Below are 14,061 nucleotides of genomic sequence, written 5' to 3'. Positions count from 1 at the left end.
GTAAAAGTGTACAGACACAGAGAAGATGGATGGATATATTCAGATTTCCTTCTTTACCTCACTCTTTTGATTCAGGGTGTCCATACATACCTCTTGGTAGATAACCTTCTAGGGGGTTATTTATCAATATTGATTGATTCAGTACTGCAATACTTTAAACCTCTTTATGTTCTTAATAACATTTAACTTGTAAGGGAGGATAAATAATGGGTAGCTAGTCACTAATATACTCCTCAAATTCTATGCGATATTCCACATTTCCATTTCTTTAAATTGTACTCAGTCACCATTTCTTTATAATAATAACAGCCATTTATAATTAATTTGCATAAGTCATAAGTGATATTACTACACCCCTTTTGTAGATACAGAAACTGATGCATTGAGACATTAGGTAACTTAATGTCACACAGCCCTGGTAAGATTTTTTTTTTTTTTTTTTTTTTTTTTTTTTTTTAGTGGCTGCTGGTACAACCCTTAATCTGAACCCTTGACCTTGATGTTATAACACTTCTCTCCAACCAACTGAGCTAGCCAGCAATGCTTTGGCAAGAATTTTAAGCTTACTAGTCTTGCTCCAATCTGTGCACCAAACTATTATACTATGCAGCCTTTTACCTTCTTTAATTAATGAGTTAAGGACCTCAATTAAGACTGCCAAGGAATTCTGAATTTTCCTAGCCAAAGGTATTTTTTGCTCTTGTCCTAGACATCTCAATAGCATTGGACAATATTTTTAATCTTGTATTCTTGAAGAATCTTTTGGGGCAACACCGAGGGTTGTGATCCCGTTGCCGGTCCCGGTCCGGTCCGGGCGTGACACTGAGGGTTGCGATCCGTTGCCGGCCACGAAAAAAGACAAAAAGGAAAAAAAAAAACATATAAAATTTATAATCTCTGTAAATATACAGATTTAGTAGTTCCCTTTAAAAGGCAAAACTGCCTAGGAGGACAATTCTGTTTCTCAGCTGTACATTTTCCTCCTTTGATTTGGTCTCTTTCAGAACAAATTGGAGCTTTGGCAGATCAGCACATCGTTCATGTGGCATGTGGCGAGTCCCACAATCTGGCCCTCAGTGACCGGGGCCAGCTGTTTTCTTGGGGTGCAGGGAGTGATGGTCAACTAGGACTCATGACTACTGAGGATTCTGTGGCAGTGCCCAGGTAAGAATGTCACAGAAGGGAAGCTGGGCTTCAAATGGCAGTTGTTTTAAATATTACTTCCTGCTGTTGCTTTGTTAGACTCCTCGTTTTTGTTTTTTTCATTTATTGCTATTTCCTTTTTGCCACTGCTGTACCTTAAACTGTTATAGCACTTCTCACAAAAATTGTAATTATTTATAGAAGTGTCTGTCGCCAGTTCAAAAATGTGAGTTGGTCAGGAGCTATACTTTATTTGTGCTAGTAGCCTGGTTGCTAGCTGAGTGCCTGGCACTCAATAAATGTTTGAATAAAAAGGGCATCTCTTCACATCTTAGACTTAGTAACCTTCAACTTAAAATCTCAAGTCTCAATCAGTTATTCAATTAAGCACTTTAAAATAGAATCACAAGGCTGACCTGTTACTGTAAAAATAGGCCAAATTACCTTAAGCATTATAAACAGCTAAAAACCCAAATATAAAACGTGAAAATACTAATACAGTGATTTTGAGACTCTTAAATATTGACTTAATTCTAAATCTCAAGTGATTTAGCTAAATATCTAACAAATGCTTCACCACTTAGAAAACATCCAAAACCTTGAAGTTACTTTCAGATGAACTTTTTGGGAGTGGCATCTCAGTTTGCTGAGGATTCTTAATCATAAAGTGACCATCAGTTTGTTTCCTTCATTTAATTCCTGTTCTTTTATGCTGCAAATGTACCACATACTGCTATGGTAGTATTCCTCACATCCTTTGTAATTGTTTATTTAATGTCTATTTTTAGTACAAAGCTGTGAGCTCTTGATGGCAGCAGAACTGACTTACTCATTTTAGCATCACCATTGCTAAGGGTGCCCAGTACATACTTTGCTTAGTCCAAGTTTGTTAAATAAATGGCCTCTTCCTCTCCTGCCTAATTACGGTCCCCTTTAAAGGACAATATAGTCTTCTTCCTCTTCCTTTTTGCCCGTCTTGGATTTTGTCTCTTTAATCAAAAGCTCTTTTAAGAAAAAGAAGAACGTGGAAGTAAGAATAATTTGATTCACTTCCTGATTTAGAACAGGTAATGTCTTAGAGTTATTTTTTCCAAAAATTAATTTAGTTTTGTGGGGAGAAGGAGAGTGGCAGTAAGAAAAAAGGGGTGCTACATTTTAGTTAAATTGTGTGTATTATTAGGGAAAAGATTTATAACATTAATGACAAAAGTATTTCATTTATTTATGACCAAAGGCTCAATTAAGGTTTTTAATGGTGAAATAATCTGTTACAGTAGCAATCTAATTTTCAGGAGTCACGTCTAAATTATGGATGACTTTCAAAGCTTTGATTTGTGAATAGTTTTACATTGTAACTTAATTGAAATAAATTTATTAATTCATATCTTGGTATTGTGGGAAATAACATAGCATTGAAGTCAAACAGCCTTGGATTCTAATACTGGCTCTGTTCCTTATAAGGTAAATGACCTTTATCACTAAGCCTCAGTTTCCTGATTTAAAAATGGAATTATATATGTGTACCTTATAGAGTTATGGGGAGGATAGAATGAGATGAGTAGGTAAAAACACAGTATGTATTTTTACTGTGTAGACCTCCTCCTCTTCACCTCAAGGGTACAACTTCTCTATTATTTATCTTTGATCTTTTGATCTGCTTCCTTCCTATAAATGTGATAGTGAGCATTATAACAAGGGTACTAGTGACCATTAAGGGAGTGTTATGGGGAATTTGTGTGGAAACTGGAAAGGAAAAAGGGCTGTTGCTGCATAGCAGTTTCTGGAACATTGGTCCCTCAGGCAGTAATTCATTTTCCAACTTTAAAAAATAGTGGAGTTCTATAAACTATTGATACATGTAACAGTTTGGATGAACATCCAGGGAATTATTCTGAGTGAAAAAAGCCAATCTCAAAGGTTATCTACACTGTGATTCCATTTATATAACTTTCTTAAAGCAACAGAATTATAGAAAGGGTGGGTAGATTAGTGTTTGCTTGCCAGTGTCTAGGGATGGGGGAGGGAAGAAGGGGTTATAAAAGTGCAACACGAGGAATCCTTGTGTTGGGATCATTCAGTATTTTGACTATGGTGGTGGATACACGAACCTACACAGGTGGTAAAATTAATGAGGGAAGAAGGGGTTATAAAAGTGCAACACGAGGAATCCTTGTGTTGGGATCATTCAGTATCTTGACTATGGTGGTGGATACACGAACCTACACAGGTGGTAAAATTAATACACACACACAAACTAGTACAAGTAAAACTGGGGAAATATGCATAAGATTGGTAGATTGTAACAATGTCAGTATCCTGGTTATGATATTACACTATTGTTTTGTAAAATGTCACCATTGAGGCTACCTGGACAAAGTGTACAAGGAATCTCTCTGTATTATTTCTTACAACTGCACACGAATCTACAGTTATCTCAATAAAAAAAAAAGTCTGTCTCTATTTGGTACTAAATGCATATGGGAATTATATTTTAACTTTTCATATCTGAGAAAATAAAACATTAACAAAAGCAATATCTACCTGTCACTCTAAGTAATCCCCTGCCTTCTCCCTCACTGGCATCTGTCTTCTAAAATGCCTCTCTCCTGAGGGGTATCCATCTACCCTTTATTCCCATGGCATTACACACTTACTGAAGATGAATACAGCAACTGTCAGCTATTAAAATAGAGAACAGGAGATATTCCCAGGCTGCCCAGCTCTGTTGGGCAGTGTCAAGCATTTTTCATGGAATTTTTCATTTAATTCTCACTACAACCCTGTGAAATAGGTACTGTTCTTATCTCTCTCTTTCACATGAATAAGCAGGGGAATAAGATTTGAAAATAAATTATATGATCCTCCTTTTTATCATCCTAGGGAATTAGGGTTTTGGAAGAATTGCCCTTATTTTCAAAATAATTGTGGTAAAATACACACAACAGAAATTTTGCCATCTAACCATTTTTAAGTGTATAGAACAGTAGTGTTAAATATGTTCACATTATTGTACAACCAATCTTCAGAACTTTATATTTTCAAAATCTATTTCTGTGAATTTGACTACTCTAGATACTTCATGTAAATGGAATGTTTTTTGGTGACTCGTTTATTTCACTTAGCATAATGTCTTCCAGGTTCATCATGTTGAAGTATGTGTCAGAATTTCCTTCCTTTTTAAGGCTACTTAATATTTCTTTATATGTACATACCACATTTTGGTTAGCCATTCATCTGTCAATGTTCACTTGGGGTGACTCCACCTTTTGGCTATTGTGAATAATGCTGCTATGAAAGTGGTACAAATACCTCGTCGGGCCTCTGCTTTTAATTCTTTTCAGTATACACCCATAAGTGAAATTGCTAGATCATGGCCTTGCTCTTATTTTGAAAGCCATTTAGATACCAGTCATATTCTTAGAGATCTCTCTTCTGTAGCTTGTTCCATTTGCCCCTGAATTAGAGTTGACAAGGTAGGAAGTGAGAGAGGATTGTGGTAATGGGTCTAAGTGCAGAAGTGTTTTTGTTTTTAACAGTAACTACGTAAGAGGCAGGAGGCTAGTGAAAGACCTAATAGAATTATATCAAATAGGATTATTTATTTGATTTAAAAAGTCTTTTAGGCAAGATGATGTTATTTATTATAGACGTTTTATTTAGTTGGGGATACTTCTGATAATTGAGTTTGTGTGAAAGCCCATCTTAAGAAAGCCTTTTCTGTTTTAGGTTAATACAAAAGCTGAACCAACAGACAATATTACAAGTTTCCTGTGGCAACTGGCATTGCTTGGCTCTTGCAGCTGGTAATGTAATATTAAATATATGCTAATTCTATGTTAATTTTGAAAACATTTTTCTTTTCATTTTTGTGTAATATCATCTAACTTGAAACCTTTAATTAGTTGCTTAGGGTCTATTTATTGCTGTTGGACAGTTGTCATTTCTCAGACAGCCTTCTTGTAGCTCATCCTTTTCTCGGGGTGTGGATAATGAAGTAGGTGGTTGTCATTGCTGCTTTAGCTCTCGTGGGGGAAGATGAGCAGGAGGTAGGATCGTATCTATGTGTTCTTGTGCATATAGAAGATTGTTTTTTCTTAGTGACAACCCACTATCAAGCTATAGTCCACTATCAAGTTCCCAAACAAATGAAAGAGAAGAAGTTAGAACACCAAGGTGAATGGTTTGGATTCCCATACCAGGCAGCCACCAAAATAAAATAAAATAAAAGAAACAAAAGAAACTAGAGAAACCTAAGCCAGCAAATAGGCCTGTACACTATGTTAGAATAAATGTGCACTTTTGTGGCCTGCACGATCATCTGCAGAGTAAGTAGTCCAGGTAGTCATAGCTGGACCTCCTGAAGTCCTAGTTCAAGGGTTCAGACCCCCATACCAGCTAGCCACCAGAGAGAAAAAAGAAAACCAAGTCCTGGGTCTCATGGTCTTGGTGTGGTCAGAGCTAGTTTAGGTTGCTTACTGGATCTAAGCATGGCACTTGGCCTGTTCAAAACTGAATGTACTTAAATATTTTATTTTTTTTTGCATAAATGTTAATTGCCATTGAAGGGTGGGCAGTAAGACTAAGCTTGTCTCTGTCATGCCAAGTGCAAGTTTTGGTTTTGGCAATCCTACAGCATGAAGTATCTTTGGGCCTTTGCTCTGGGGTGGGTTTGAGGTGTGTGTGAAAGCTACTAACAAATGACTCTAATAACTAGATTATTTTTGTCTATGGAACTTGTATCATTTTATGTAATACCAATTATCCTGTTTTTATTTCAGATGGCCAGTTCTTCACATGGGGAAAGAACAGCCATGGGCAGCTGGGCCTGGGGAGGGAGTTCCCCTCCCAAGCCAGCCCGCAGAGAATGAGATCCCTGGAGGGGATCCCACTGGCTCAGGTGGCTGCAGGAGGGGCTCACAGTTTTGCTCTGTCTCTGTCAGGAGCCGTTTTTGGTTGGGGGATGAATAATGCAGGGCAGCTAGGGCTCAGTGATGAAAAAGGTAGGTAAACTCTTCACACACACCTCCTTAGTTGAAAAGCTCATTAATCTGTTTAACACATGCTTCTTGAGGATCTACTCTGTGCTGGCCCCTTTTTAGCTACTAAGGGATCGTCAGTGAACAAAACAGAAAAGAGCCTTAACCTAGTGGAGACTGTTTTCTAGTGGGTGGAAGCAAACCACAAACCAGTAAATATATAGTATGTCAGAGGATTTGAGAGTAAGCATCCCGTTTTATGTCAGGTGGTCAGGAATGGCCTCTCTGATAAGAAAATGTTTGAACAGAGCCCTGTAAGAAATCAGGCAGCAAATGAGACATGTAGATATCTAGGTGAAGAGTGTTCCAGTCAGAGGGAACAGGATGTGCAAAGGCTCTAGTGTGGAAAGAGCAAGGGGAAGGGTAGCAGAGCTGGAGATCAGAGAGGTAGTGTAGGCCCAGTTATGGAGGGCCTGTAGGGCAGGGGCAGGATTGTGGTTTCTTCTCTCCGTGTGAGGAGACGACACTGAGGGTTTTGAGGAGAGGTGTGATTCAATTTGACTTTGGCTGTAGTGGGTCAAGGGGAAGACCAATTTGGAGGCAGTGGGAGTAAAGTTGGATTTTGAAAGTATTTTGAAGATGAGGTCAATTGGTTCTGCTCATTGTTGGATATGTGGTTTGAAATAAAGGCAAAACTTGAAGGATAAAGTTAACATTTATGAAATGGGGAAAACCATACGTGTATGGTGAGTTGTGGGGTGGGCAGATTTGGAGAGTAAGAGGAAACCGTGGGTTAGGTCTTAGGTATGTTAAAATCGAGATGTCTGTTGGACACCCAAGTGCAGATGCAGGCAGAAAGCTGAATATGTGTCAGGAATCCAGGTGGACCCAAAATTCATGCTAAGATAGTTGTGTGTATTTCATTTCAAAGGCAAATGGTAGTGACATTCTGATATTTAATTTATCTTATTCTAGATCGAGAGTCTCCGTGCCATGTGAAACTCTTACGAACACAAAAAGTCGTCTATATTAGTTGTGGAGAAGAACACACAGCGGTCCTCACTAAGGTAAGGGGCGTGGAGTACTCTGCTTTGGTGCTGGGTATGAGATGGCAGTTATAATTGCTTGATTATTTTGGAGTAGTGATGGTGTATAATTATAGTATTGCGACTCGAAGCTGAATGATCTCTTTAGCTTTGGTTTGCTGGTTTTCCAAAGGAATAGAAAAGGACAGCTTTTTTATATGTCTTTGTTTTCGTCTGTGGTAATGTGGAGATGCTCTTAGTAACATTTAAAAATAGTTCAATATAAAAATCTTAAAAATGTAGTATATATAAAACAATGTCCTAATGTCCTATGTTCCTTTAAACAAGCTATTTCAACATATTTTAAAAATAGCAATTTAATGTTTTAAAATTATCAGTCTGTTTCTTTTGCTTATAAATACAGTTATATTCCAGAGAGAATGAAAACATATTTTCTTTTTTTTAATCAGTAACTTTTTTTTATTGAATCATGATTGATTATACAAAGTTGACATGTTGATCAAATCAATATTATTAGCATATATACTATTACAGATCTTACTTATTCTTTATACCCCTTGTCCAATCTCTCCCCATCCTCCCCTCCCTCCCTCTTCCCACCTCTGATAACCCTAGATTTCTTCTCTCCTTCTGAAAGACTAATGGTTACTCTGTTGATTTGTTGCCTAGATGATCTGTCCAATGCTGAGAGAGGTGTGTTCAGGTCCCTCACTATTATTGTGGAGTAGATGTTTCTTCTGTCACTCTCGAATGGGCTTTGTGGAGAGAGATGTCCTCTTCTTTTCTTTGGTCTCCACTGATGACTCACCTTGTGTCAGTGCACTCGAGTAGCTGGTGGGCCATCTGCCCAGTGGTTGTGGCATCTAGCCGCTTTTGCAGCAGCTGTGGCTATTGTGGTGGCTGTGGTGGGCTACCTACATGGAAGTGTTTTTGATGTGCTCCTTGCCTGGTTGCAGGAGAAAGGGTTGGTCCCCGATCCATGCTTCAGGACCCTGGGTGGGCCCCATGGAAGTGGTGGCATGCCTGGTTGCAGGAGGAAGGGTTGGTCCCCAGCTCCATCTGTTTTTACATTCTAAGATGCTGTTGTGGAGCAGCTGGGTGGGACGGAGAGAGGGGAAGGAGGAAGGAAATAGGGTGGGAGAAGGAGGAAGGAGAGGGGGCATGGTTGAGGCCTGTGGCATCTCCCTCATTCCTGCAGGGGAGACCAGGGGGCTTCCAGTGGTGGCTTGGTCATTGCTGGGCTGAATGCAGATGTCAGGGGGGTGTGGCTGAAGCCCTCTGCCCCCTACTGCCCCAGCTTGGGAGCCTGGGCTGTTTCCTGTGGCAGCTTGGTGGTGGTTGTAGGGCTGGGTGTGGGTGTTAGTGGGGCATGGCCAAGGCCCTTGGGCCCCCACTGCATTAGTTCAGGAGCCCAGGGCACTTCTTGCGGCAGCTTGGTGGTCATCGCTGGGCTTGTTGTGCGTGTTGGGGGGCATGGCTGAGGCCTCTGGCCCTCCCTCCTCCCTGGCTTAGTAGCCCAGGAGGCTTCCAGTTCTTCTAGGTTTTATAGGTGTTTTTTGGTGAAGTGAGACCTTTACTAGTTAATATCAAACTTTGTCTCTGGTCTGTGGGTATTTTGTTTTTTTCTTTCAGTTCTGTGTGGGATTATTCACTGTTCCCACCACTTAAACTCTGCACTGGAACTAATTTGTTGTCCTTAGCTTACTTCTAAAATGTGGGAACTTCCTGTGGGGACCAGCACTTGAGCCCTGTGGTTGAGCTAAATTACTGCTTTGCTGCTGATTCCCTGGGGAAGGTTTTTGGTGCAGCTCAGGTTTTAATTCTTGACTCTGTAGGTACTTCTGGGTCTTGTGAGATCTGGTTCACCTGGGTTGTGTAGAAACTCTGGTCTAGGCCTGAGTCTTTTCAGCAAACTGCTCCCTCTGTAGTTTTATATTCCTGACCAGTCTACACAGAGTTGTCCTATGCTGATTGGGAGGCAGATCAGTTGTCCTTGCTGTGGCTCAACATTCCCCCGGTGGGCCCATTTCCCCCACTGCTTGCACTCCAAACACTTTGCATGGGATGGCCTGTGCACTGGTCCCTTGCAATGACTCACTGGCCTCTGAGTGGCTCCTTTTTTCAGTTGTTGTGGCTCCTCGCTCCTATGTGGGTCCATGGGAGCCCTATGAGTGGTCTTACTGTCCTGGGGGCTACCAAGTCCCTCTTCTCCCCTGCTGCGTCCAAACAACTTCATAGGAAGGACACAGCTGTGGCTTTTGCCAGCTCCTGCTCCATGCACTCACCAGCTCCAGCCTTGAAGTGGCCAGGGCTTGAAATGGTGGGAGTGGTTCTTTCTTTCTCTCATTGTGGCTTCTCCTGCCTTCATAAACACCACTGGTCTCTCCTCTTCCCCTAAGCTCTAGCGGCCCCAGCTTGGCTGTCATTGTTATTTAATTGTTGTAAATTGGTTGATTTGTGGGAGAGTGACACTGGGGACCATCTATTCCTCCATCTTGACCAGAAGCCAAAAACATATTTTCATACTGAGTGAATACTAGTCTAGATTCACTTTAATAAAATGCCTTGTGGACTGTGAGTTCTGTAAGGGGTGACATTTTTTAAAAATGCCTTAGCATTTGTTCAAATAAAGCTGTTAAAAAAAGCTTACTTATCGGGGCCGGCCCGGTGGCGCACTGGATAGTGCGCCGCTTGGGAAGCGCGGCGGCGCTCCCGCCCGAGGGTTCGGATCCCACATACAGACCGGCTCCCGCTCACTGGCTGAGCGAGGCGCGGGAGCAACACCGAGGCTTGCGATCCCGTTGCCGGTCCCCGGTCCGGTGCGGGGGCAACACTGAGGGTTGCGATCAGTTGCCGGACACGGAAAAAAGACAAAAAAAAAAAAAAGCTTACTTATCAAGGAGTTTGTGGAACACTTAATTTCTTGTATGTGAATGATCATGCAAAATCATCTCCTTTCACCTCCTTATTTCTCCTTTTTTTTTTGCAGCTGGCTGGTAAGGGGATCCAAACCCTTGTCCTTGGTGTTATAACACTACACTCTAACCAACTGAGCTAACCGGCCAGCCCTTCTCCTATTTTTTCTTTTTTATTTTGCCTCCTGACACATCATTGTATTTTTAAACAATTCTTAGAATTTATAGATGGCACATATTCCCTTGAGCAATGCTGTCTTTTTTCCATAAAGATGTAGTCTTAACTTCCCTTTTTATTATTTTTATATTTAATGAATGTTCTCAAGAAATGATTTTGGCCAAGTATCAAGTGAGTATAGTATTCTTGTACAGACCATTGTAATAGAAATTCTCTATACAGAGATATAGTTAACACACGTGGCGTTTGTTCTTTGTTAGAGTGGAGGTGTATTTACTTTTGGCGCTGGTTCTTGTGGGCAACTTGGACATGACTCCATGAATGATGAGGTTAATCCAAGAAGAGTTCTGGAGTTGATGGGCAGTGAAGTAACTCAGATTGCTTGTGGCAGGTGAGTGCTCCTGAGAACTTTTTGATATGTACTAAGACCCAGAAATGGATCTTGTCTTTCTAGTGATGGAGAATGTGATTCCTCCTAGCCACCATCATTATAAGAAATCTTAACTATATGCACAACTATGGTGAAATTCGGAGAAAGTCAGATCTTAGTAGGGTGTGGCAAAGGAGGGTTGTAAATAGAGCAACCTGGAGACAGTAGGCTTCTTTTGGGATAAAGAGTAGCAGGATGTGGGCAAGAGAAGAAGAAAGTAAAGTGAGTCCCAAAGAACTTCTTGGAACTTTGCCTGGGTCAACCTGCTTCTTCTCCTTTATCCCAAAGGCCAAATGCAGGTCATTCAGTTCTTTGCATGACCTGCCATCCTCCCTGTGATCTAGAGTGTCAGAGAAGGATGGTATTATGAAAAACTAGCCACTGCAAAGAGAGTCACATGCTCACATGGGGGAGGCTCTACAGGGACACCCTAGGGATTGCAGTGCTTGCGTGTGGAAATTAAAAGTCAGAGTTTGAGTGTAGATCCATATCAGTGGAAACCATGCTGATGAGTTCGTTTAAATTATTTTCCACAGACAGCATACTCTAGCCTTCGTGCCTTCTTCTGGACTCATCTATGCATTTGGTTGTGGAGCAAGAGGTCAATTAGGAACTGGGCACACTTGTAATGTTAAGTGCCCATCCCCCGTGAAGGGTTACTGGGCCGCCCACCATGGCCAGCTTTCAGCTCGAGCTGGTAAGAGTGATTTTCACTGGAATTTAATGGCGTTATAAATGATAAAAACAATTGTTTATAGAATATGTATGTTATTAACCTTGAGGTCTTTTGGAGGGAATGAATATGAGGGATTTTTTTTAACACCAATCAACAAGTGTTTGAGTGCTTACTGTGCATGAAGCTCTGTAGTTGAGATTCTACATAATAAATAAAGCAGAAAATATTATTTTGGACAAGTTATTCAAACTCCTTAAGACTCACTTCCCTCATCTCTAACGTGGGGATAACAACCACTTAGAGAAGAGGGAACTGAGTCTTAAGGAGTTCAGATAACTTGCCCAAGATCACATAGGTTCTGGAGGCAGGTCTGCCTCTTTTTAAAGCCTGTACTCTTAATGCTTGTACTATGTTATCTCCACTTTGCTATTGATGTTTTGGTCATAACATGATGTGATTTCTTTTCATGCCTCTTTTTTTTTCTTAAAAAATTTTTTAATAGCGGAGTGTTCATTTCATTGGAAATCAAAGTAACGTAGGCATTCATATTGAGTGACTGCCCTCATCTTGAAATAGTAAATCCAGAGGCTGAAAATGGAACTGGATAGTCATTAAGAAGTGTAATTTAATAATTAATTTTGGTTTTCAGTTCTATAAAGTGATACACTTATGGCTTGAACAGGAATTTTGTGTTTGTTTGGCAGCTGGCTGGTATGGAGATAGGAACCCTTAACCTTGGTGTTATAACACTGCGCTCTAACCAACTGAGCTAAGCAGCTAGCCCCTTGATCAGGAATTTTTTAAACAATAATAATCATAAGTTCCCTAGATTATAAGAAAGTTAAGGATGAGGACTCTTTTCCTCTTTGTAGCTCTAGCATACAGCACAGGGCCTGGCATAAACTTGTCACTCAATACATTTATGGAATGAATATATTAGCACATGAAACTGCAGTGGAAATTAAAATATGAAATAAATAAGATTATGTTTTCATGATGTTCCCAAAAGTAGAAGAATAGCTTGGTGTCCTCTTGTCTGTCATTTGTAAATTTCCTTTTCTCCAAGGAATTGTACTCATATGTGAAATACATGTTTTTAAGACATGCACCAATTTTAGAAGCTCAAGTATTTTTGTAGGTTAATTTGAAGGCATGAATTTTTGAAATTGAATTACAACTCAACTACATGGCCATAAATTTGCGCTTCAGTGTTTGCCAGAATGATTATATAACATAAGAAGATAAATTTCAGTTTATTATGTAAATTCCATGGTTTTAGGAACCTTCATGGTAATGTGGGAGTACGGAGGAAGGCATCAAGGAGTATTCTGGTTAGACAAAGTTTGAGCTGTGTTTTACCAGGATGATTTGGAGTTAGCCAGGTAGAAGACTGTGAGGGATTGGGCAGTTGCTGAGTACCACAGAGCTGCATAGTTCTAGGAGCACCATTCAAATTAGGCTTTAGGAGGTGCCATTCATGGAGAATACAGAGTGTGCTGGGGGGTGGTAGAGGGAAAGGACATGGAGATATGGAATAGCATGATGTATTTGAAATAAAAGCAATTTGATGGTATTAGAGTGTCAGCATGGACACAGTGTGATGGGAGATAATGCAGGGAGCAGGAAATGGAGGTCTTCAGATTACAAACTTCATCCTGAAGGGGCTAGGGACCGTCACACTCAGGTACTGAATTATTTGTTAGGCATATGTTACTGTTTATAGTGGTGCCCACTTTAGAATTGAGGTTAGTGGCATGACAGAGTTAGAATAAAAAATAGAAACGAGGTCAGGATTAGCTGGCAGTTGGGGAGGGGGGCAGAGGTAGAGTTAGAGTGGAGGATACTATTTTATATGTTTATTTTTAATTGAAGCAAAAGCAGTCCTGGGCAGAGAGCCACAGAGAAGTTTTCTTCTCTGGCATAATTAAAGTGGCTAGGAAACCACTCTAAAGCATATTCTGGAATATTAGAAAAGGGGATCAAGGAGAAACCTCAATTATTGAAAAATATGCTGTTGGAAATTTTTTTGACAGATCGCTTTAAATATCATATTGTTAAGCAGATCTTCTCTGGAGGAGACCAAACTTTTGTACTTTGCTCCAAGTATGAGGTAAAATTTTTTGACTATTACTTTGGGGGGGGAATAATGGTGAACCAATATTTATTTTAATAAACAATTACATGAGATCAATGTTACTCTTTGTTTTTACCAATTTTATCTTATTAAAATAAGCAAACTAAACCTTGAAGAAGTTATCTCCATTTTGCTCCCTTGAAGTTCCAATAATTTTCCTGGTATTACAATCATGGAGTTCTAATTTGTAATTTAAAATTATTCATTTAGGGCCGGCCCGGTGGCGCACTGCTACAGTGCGCTGCTTGGGAGTGTGGCGGCGCTCCCGCCGAGGGTTCGGATCCCCCATACAGACCGGCCGCTCACTGGCTGAGCGAGGTGCGGGAGCAACACCGAGGGTTGCGATCCCGTAGCCGGTCCTGGTCCGGTATAGGCGTGACACTGAGGGTTGCGATCCGTTGCCGGTCATGAAAAAAGACAAAAAGGAAAAAAAAAAAATAATAATTTGATTTCTAAATAAAAATAAAAATATATACATACAACTTTTGAACAGTATATATATTGCTGATAACAGAGTGTAATTATTTATTTAAAAATTAATAAATATCCATGTAGCAGTGAAT

The 14,061-nt window shown here is 40.2% G+C and overlaps 1 protein-coding gene across 4 annotated transcripts in view; it reads left to right on the top strand.

The window, feature by feature from the left end:
* The window catches only part of HERC3 (HECT and RLD domain containing E3 ubiquitin protein ligase 3), a 110,081-nt gene that overhangs the window by 40,918 nt on the left and 55,102 nt on the right, over window positions 1-14,061 (top strand). For all 4 annotated transcript variants that reach the window (XM_008581080.1, XM_008581079.1, XM_008581078.1 and 1 more), the window contains exons 4-10: window positions 1,005-1,164; window positions 4,870-4,946; window positions 5,922-6,143; window positions 7,095-7,186; window positions 10,519-10,649; window positions 11,225-11,385; window positions 13,398-13,474. In XM_008581080.1, the coding sequence (XP_008579302.1) occupies window positions 1,005-1,164; window positions 4,870-4,946; window positions 5,922-6,143; window positions 7,095-7,186; window positions 10,519-10,649; window positions 11,225-11,385; window positions 13,398-13,474 (920 nt within the window). The remainder of the gene's footprint in view (window positions 1-1,004; window positions 1,165-4,869; window positions 4,947-5,921; window positions 6,144-7,094; window positions 7,187-10,518; window positions 10,650-11,224; window positions 11,386-13,397; window positions 13,475-14,061) is intronic.

The sequence above is a fragment of the Galeopterus variegatus genome, unplaced genomic scaffold (genome assembly GCF_000696425.1).
Source record: "Galeopterus variegatus unplaced genomic scaffold, G_variegatus-3.0.2 Scaffold2258, whole genome shotgun sequence".
In the NCBI taxonomy this organism is placed as follows: Eukaryota; Metazoa; Chordata; class Mammalia; order Dermoptera; family Cynocephalidae; genus Galeopterus; species Galeopterus variegatus.
Note: the sequence above shows the minus strand (reverse complement) of the source record. Positions and strands in the feature narration are given on the sequence as shown.